Below are 8,041 nucleotides of genomic sequence, written 5' to 3' on the forward strand. Positions count from 1 at the left end.
ATGCCAAATCTCAAGGATGTTGTGCTCGCATTCCCCATGTCAAGGGTCGCCCTTCTTTTGTGGCCGAGCAGGTGTGGAAATACCCAAAGGTCTGGGAAGGTTTCATCAAATGCTGTCAGCGAACAAAGCCACAATCGTACCAGGTGTTACTTCAGCTTCCACCTGCCCAGCTTGTAGGAGTTTTTGAAAAGTGTCCGGAGCTCCGCTTTCCACTTCTCCACCACGTGGTCGCCCTTACACCTCAACAGGTGATCTTACGCTACGCCATATTGCAAACGCTTGCACGACACCTTTTACCCAACTACAATCTGCACCCTCTATGAATCTGTGTCTAACGTTTTGTGAACATCTGAAGTCGGGTTATGGATATTTTAAACCATGCCACTCATTTCATTTCCTCACCAAATGTTGTTTTACTGTTCTCTGTTCACAATGAATCTATTTCTTTTTCAATGTAATTTTTTCAGCACACACCGTCAAAGTACTTCTCATTGTATGTGTATCACGTATACAGTCGTGGCCAAAAATATTGGCACCCTTGCACTTTTTTCAAATAACTCATAATTTTCTCAAAAAATAAGTTGAAATTGACAAAAGTATTTGGTCTCCACAATTCTTTATTTCACTGCTAATATTACAGACCCCTTTGTTTTTGATTCAGAACTTAATATATCCTTTTAAATCAGAAAATAAAAAGAAATGGCATTGATGGCACACCCTCGATTTAATATTTGGTAGCACAGACTTTGGACAAAATAACTGCAGTCAAGCGCTTGCTGTAGCCATGAATGAGCTTCCTACACCTCTCTACTGGCAGTTTGGCCCACTCTTCTTGTGCAACTGCTTCAGTTCTCCCAGATATGAAGGGTAACTTCTCCCAACTGCTGTTTTCAGATCTCCCCACAGGTGTTCAATGGGATTTAGATCTGGACTCATTGCTGGCCACTTCAGCACAGTCCAGTGTGTTGTCTTGAACCATTCCTGGGTGATTTTTGAAGTGTGTTTGGGGTCATTGTCCTCCTGCAAGACCCATGACCTTCGACGGAGACCCAGCTTTCTGATACGAGGTTTAACATTGCGCTCCAAAATGCCTTGGTAATCTCCTGATTTCATGATGCCATGCACACATTCAAGGTACCCAGTGCTAGAGGCAGCACAGCAACCCCAAAACATCACTGAACCTCCTCCATGTTTGACTGTAGGGAAGGTGTTCTTTTCTTTGAAGGTTTCATTTTGTTTTCTGAAAACATAGATATGATGTTCTTTACCACAAAGCTCTAATTTGGTCTCATCTGTCCACAGGACATTCTCCCAGAAGGATCTTGGCTTGTTCAGGTGTGTTTTGGCAAACTCCAGTCGGGCTTTCTTAAGTCTCTCTCTCTCAGCAGTGGGGTCCTCCTGGGTCTCCTACCATAGAACCCCCTTTCATCGAGTTGGCGACAGATGGGATGAGTTGACACTGTCGCACCTTGTGTCTGAAGGTCAGCTTGAATCTGTCATACCTTGTGTCTGAAGGTCAGCTTGAATCTGTTTAGCAGGTGATCGAGGTGCTTTCCTCATCATTTGAACAATCCTTCGCTGCAATCTTCGACCGAGTTTTCTCTTGCGACCACGTCCAGGGAGGTTGGCTCCAGTGCCATGGGCCTTAAACTTCCTGATAACATTGCGTATAGTGGACACAGGAACATCAAGGTCTCTGGAGATGGACTTGTAACCTTGAGATTGTCCATACTTGGCTACAACCTTGTGTCTGACCTCCTCAGACAATTCTCTGGTTTTCTTTCTTTTCTCCATGCTCATTGTGGTGAAATTCGACATTCGGCCAGGGCATGGCAAAACCCACACCCAGTGATACAAAACAGCAGACGGACTCCTTTTCTCTATTCAAACTGGTTGAATGAGTGAGTTTTATATTGCAGGCACCTGCAACTCACCACAGGTGAGTTCAATTCCAAAGTAAAGGCGAATCACCTGCTTGAAATCTAATTATTTCTAACAACTTCTAAAAGGTGCCAATAATATTGTCCGGGCCATTTTAGGATTTTTGTCTGGAATAAGCTAAGATTTAGTAATTTTTTCAGCTTTTTTTGTTTTGTTCCACTGCAAACCAAAGAAATACAAATGTGGATACCAAAATATTTTTTAATTTTAACAATTTTCTGGAAGATATGGTGCATTATTTGAAAAAAGTGCAACGGTGCCAAAGAATTTGGCCACAACTGTATATATGACAATACATTCATTGTTATTATTTGGAAACGACAGTATCAATAATGATGTAAGATGATGTTCCTCCATCAACTCTTCCCTGGACCCGAGTAATTTAAATTATTTGTGTTATTTTATCTATTATTTAATTGTGTGCACGCATGTCCACAAGCCTCGGACCCTCGCTCTTCCACACCACGGCATAAGGAAGCAAGTGGTGATATCCTGTATTTGTTTGAGTAATTATTTAATATATTTTATTTGCCTCTTGGCTAACCCCCGCTCTAGCAGGGAAAATGGCCTTTAAATGCATGTTGTGTTGTGTATTTTATTTGTCTCTTGAAGAAATATTCCTGTACCAACTTGATCAGAGGATATTTATTCCAGTCATGTGTCTTTCAGAAAAACGTGTCTCTTGCTTCCCAAATAAGTGTTACGACTCGTTTAAGCCAAACTTGGTGGTAATTTCCTGTGTTGCCCGTGCTCGGTCATCTATCTCCTGAGTAAGGGAACACTACTTCGTAAGGACAACCGATACATCTATCTATAATTCCAGTAATCTCTGTGTGTATGTTTGTCTGTGACCGCTGTTTCTCGACAACCACGGGTCCGATATACTTTAAACTTGCCAGGTATATTGCTGGGGACCCGAGGATGTGCCTTTTCAAGGTTTCATATTAATCGGAGAAGTAGTTACCGAGCTATGTCCAAAAAACGATTCAACCAATCAGAGAGCAGCGAGTTATCACGTGTGCCGAACGTGGCGAACAGACTCTGCCTCGGACGGCACATTTGAGAGCGTATTCATTTATTTCACGTTGGCAAACTATGTTGCCGCTATGTTGGCGTTAAACTATGTTTTAAAACTAATTAAAACTAATTTGCGATTCTTTCGCTTTCCTGCGCGTTTGTGCACGCTATGGCGATTTCTTTACCAAACTCCGCAAGCCGTTCGCTTTGGACCAAACCATTTCATGTAAATAGAGGGGGGGGATTGTCACCGTACTCGCAAGCCGTTCGCTTTGGACCAAACCATTTCATGTAAATAGAGGGGGGGGATTGTCACCGTACTCGCAAGCCGTTCGCTTTGGCTTTGCGAATGGACCAAACCATTTCATGTAAATAGAGGGGGGGGATATAATTTTAGATATATATATATATAGTACGGGCATGCCCTAGTTAATAGTAATCTGCACAAATGTCTTCAAGGAAATGATTCAATATGTTTTGTGTTTCCCAAGCAAAACCACATTCCCAAGTCTATACTTGTTGTGCTCGAAGCTGGAAAGCTTCCAACTGAGGAAGTGGAGACTGAGGTGAAGCCACAACCTGAGGTAAACATTGTCCCAGATATGTCAATGTCTTTTGATGTGCCTCATCACCCTCACCCACACCATACCTAACTTACACCACTCGGGGTCGGTTTGTCGATCGTTTATCTGGAAGCTCTGATCTGTTTTGTTTTCCGCTTTGAAAGAATATTGTCCGACTATGACATTTACATTTTAATTTAACATCAGGAACGGCGTCTTGTTGGACAGGGTGATGCATAGGAAGTGCACTTGCCTTTCAGCTATATAGTCTGAGTTTGATTTTCGGCCTGACTCTAAAGTGTCGGATCGATACCGAACAGGCACGGTGATGCATCACTCTGTGCCTCGGATGGACATTCATCACGGTGTCCCATCTGCTAGCGTTAGTTTGTGGGCCTTAAATATCCCACGGTGTGTTTCACGAAGAGTAGGCGAGGTATCACCAGTACCTCAACGAATAGCCAGCTGGTTCATGGAGGCCTTGGGCCAAAAGTCTTGCCTGGCCGACCCCACAGGAATAATTGTCTAGTCTTCTTCTTCTTTGTTATGCAGCGCAGGGCTGCAGGGCAGCATCATTGGCTGAGGGTGCGGCTGTGCCGCCGATGCAATGCCCTCTGTAGGCCAGGGCAGGAATTTGTCCATGGTGCTGATAGCTCACCTACTCGTCGCGAAGGACACTGTGGGATCTTTAACATACACAAACTAATGCCAGCAGACGGCACGCCCAATTTGACGTCCATTCGAGGGACGGCACACACATTGATGAATCACCCTGCCTGTGAAACACCAGAACGACAGTTTATAGTTGGGTCAGGATTCGAACCCACGCTAGAGGTGAGTGTGTGGAATTCTAGGTCACCGTGCCAGCTAAATTAGGTTGAAGTGAAGGTAGTAGTGGTGGGGGGAGGGGTGCAACACTGAACCATGTTGTTTTCCTCAGGGCTAATACATGTTAATTTGACTATTTTTAAATTATTATAATAATCAGGCAGATCAAATATCCAACTAATATTATCAGGGATCAAATGAAGGAGGTAGAACATGGATCGATTTTAATTTTTTTTTCTGCCGCCTGTCTGTGAAGAAATGAATTTACTGACTTTAATCCCAGCCTGAAATTCACATTCCATTTATCCTCCTCTTCACACATGACGCTGGCTCTGTCTGATTGGGCATTTGTGCAATTTCAGCTCATGTATCAAATTCACAACATCATGCGCTCGCTTATTGAATATCATTGGTTTAAAATCAAAAGCTTGAAGTACACATTCGGGTGTTTTTCCTTTTTTGGGATATATATACATATACATACATGTATGATTGGTAACATGTATGTTAAGCTTGTGACTGAGCATCACAATTCAAAGGCCAAAAGTAAGAGCGTGGTTAAAAACACTTCGTGCTGATTGGCTGAAATTTACAACTTCCAAAACCTTGCTGCTGATGTCCATTGAATTTGTACCTGCTTTTTTGTAATGTCATTGACTGTGAAAATTCCCGCGTTGCATTGTTGATAATTTTTGCTTGACTGACGAATCAATCAGACAGTGTGAGCGTGTGCGTGCGTATGTTCACGCTTCTTCATGTATGCATGTGTGCGTCTGCGTTTACCATTTTCAGGCCCAATCTGTGCAGGAGGTCAGTGTGCGAGCTCCTGCTCCCGATACAGGGACAAAGTTGTGGTTGGAACCAGAAATCTGGGAAAATGAAGGCATACAGGATGACTCAGCTAATGGACAGGAGGCCGACGGACCCGTCCCCGATACCGCAAGCGAACAAGCGGTACCGGTCGGGAATTGTGAGGCGGAGGAAGAGAAAAAACCCGAGGAAGAGAAAAGTGCAGAAGTGGATGATAAATCCCAATAGGGAATGCATTCACATGACGGGAAGATCAAATGGGCTGTTTGAGCTAACATCATAATTGTTCTGTTTTAAATTAATTTTTTTTTAAACCCACAAGGCTGGCAAAACCCACAAGGCTGGCAAAACCCACAGGGCTGGCAAAACCCACAGGGCTGGCAAAACCCACAGGGCTGGCAAAACCCACAGGGCTGGCAAAACCCACACGGCTGGCAAAACCCACAGGGCTGGCAAAACCCACACGGCTGGCAAAACCCACACGGCTGGCAAAACCCACACGGCTGGCAAAACCCACACGGCTGGCAAAACCCACACGGCTGGCAAAACCCACACGGCTGGCAAAACCCACACGGCTGGCAAAACCCACACGGCTGGCAAAACCCACACGGCTGGCAAAACCCACACGGCTGGCAAAACCCACACGGCTGGCAAAACCCACAAGGCTGGCAAAACCCACAGGGCTGGCAAAACCCACAAGGCTGGCAAAACCCACACGGCTGGCAAAACCCACACGGCTGGCAAAACCCACACGGCTGGCAAAACCCACACGGCTGGCAAAACCCACACGGCTGGCAAAACCCACACGGCTGGCAAAACCCACACGGCTGGCAAAACCCACACGGCTGGCAAAACCCACACGGCTGGCAAAACCCACACGGCTGGCAAAACCCACACGGCTGGCAAAACCCACACGGCTGGCAAAACCCACACGGCTGGCAAAACCCACACGGCTGGCAAAACCCACACGGCTGGCAAAACCCACAAGGCTGGCAGGGATTTGACAAAATATTTTCATTAAATTAAACGTGTACAGAAAACCTGCTGACTTTGCATTCCAGTCTCACCTTGATCTAGTTCTGCCGTGCATTCCCCAAGTCATATGAATTTGTTCCAACTTCTCAACCCACCCACATCTGTACCCAGATTTCTTTGTAATGATGTCATACTTGTATGATGTGTGCAGTAATAAATGTTCTTTTCTTCATTCAATGTTCGCCTTTTTAACCATGCAGCTATGTCGAACTTGTTGCATTTAAACGTACGCCTCGTTTTATTTATTTATTTATTTTGTATACAAGATCGAGGCTCGTGAAAGAGCTAACGTCAATCAAAAAAAGGACAAACGGACACACAAAGCATGCAATAAAGGGAGCGGGAGACAAGATGGGGAGAGAGAGGGAAGCACACAAGTACAACAGCAGAGAAGAGAGAAGTTGCTCTGCACTATTCAATCCTGGTTGGAAAGCCGGCCATCCTTGACACTGCGTTTCCATTTTTATTTGGCCAACTCGCATTGGCTGACAATTCAGGTTGGCCCAAATTATTTTCAAGCCCTTTTTCCAAGCGGCCTGACGTGGTATTGGATGGAAGTACATGGTATGGGATGGAAGTATGTGGTATGGGATGGAAGTATGTGGTATGGGATGGATGTACGTGGTATGGGATGGAAGTACGTGGTATGGGATGGAAGTATGTGGTATGGGATGGAAGTACGTGGTATGGGATGGATGTACGTGGTATGGGATGGAAGTACGTGGTGTGGGATGGAAGTACGTGGTATGGGATGGAAGTACGTCACAACACTGACTATTCCAATGACAAGTCGGCTTCGTGTTAAGTTAAGCTCATATGTGCAGTACCTTCAGAAAGTATTCACACCCCTTGACGTTTTCACATTTTGTTGTTGCAGCCTAAATTTAAAATGGATTAAATTAAGATTTTTTGACACTGATCTACACACAATAAATACCACATAATGACAAAGTTGATTTTTTTTTATAGACATGTTCACAAAATAATTTAAAATGAAAAGCTGAAATGTCTTGAGTCAATAAGTATTCAACCCCTTTTTTGATCAATTACGTGACACCTGATCTTTCACACGACTCGTGATCCTGGTCTTTCTGTCCTCTACCGACTCCCCCAGCTCTCTCTGTGCTCTGTCCCCCAAATATTCCTTCAGGTCGCACAAGATCTGCCAGCAACCCTCTTCTGGTGAAATTGCCAAAATCAAGACTCTCTGCTCACCTTCACTCTTTCATTCCTCTTTTCTCCTGCCTCTGGAACAAACTCCCTCACTCCCTTCAATCCCACTCCTCCCTCCAGGTCTTTAAAACAGCTGTTCACTACCATCTCTCTCTTATCTTCCCCCATCCAAAACCTTGATCTTTTCTACCCCTGTTAATCCACCCCAAATTCACCACCTTGAAATTCAATGTTTTCTTTCCTGAAAGCCCCTGTAGTGTCCATCTTGTTTATCCCATGCACCCCGCCCCAACCCTCTCTCTTCCACAGATCTCCTGATGTCCATGTTCTCTACTGTCGTTGTGCTTCCCTCTCTCTCCCTCTCGTCTCCCACTCCATTTATCATATGTTGTGTGTGTTAGCTCTTATATGAGCCTCGACTTGGTATACAAAAAAACAGTGGACAGGACTCAGGACTAGTATTATTACGTATTCAAAATTTGCATTCGAACTTCATAACCAAGCGAATCTCTGGGAATTCTGGATTGCGATTGGAATGTCACGACTGGCACTGGCAGGGTAGCTTAAAGGTGTGCACAGTCTCACCTGAGTTGTCTAGCATGTGTTTGAATCCCAACCCAGCTGTAAACTGTCATCCCGGTGTTTCGTAGCTGATACGTCGATATGTTTGTCGT

General features: G+C 44.6%; 1 protein-coding gene across 2 annotated transcripts in view; it reads left to right on the forward strand.

The window, feature by feature from the left end:
• SYMPK (symplekin scaffold protein) overlaps positions 1-6,366 on the forward strand; it is a 168,239-nt gene extending 161,873 nt beyond the window's left edge. For both annotated transcript variants that reach the window (XM_068119053.2, XM_068119054.2), the window contains exons 24-26: positions 72-248; positions 3,450-3,542; positions 5,142-6,366. In XM_068119053.2, coding sequence (XP_067975154.1) covers positions 72-248; positions 3,450-3,542; positions 5,142-5,387 — 516 coding nt within the window. In that variant the 3' untranslated portion in view covers positions 5,388-6,366. The remainder of the gene's footprint in view (positions 1-71; positions 249-3,449; positions 3,543-5,141) is intronic.
• Positions 6,367-8,041: the final 1,675 nt, after the last annotated feature.

This window comes from Myxine glutinosa, chromosome 6, assembly GCF_964187855.1.
Source record: "Myxine glutinosa chromosome 6, kmMyxGlut1.1, whole genome shotgun sequence".
In the NCBI taxonomy this organism is placed as follows: Eukaryota; Metazoa; Chordata; class Myxini; order Myxiniformes; family Myxinidae; genus Myxine; species Myxine glutinosa.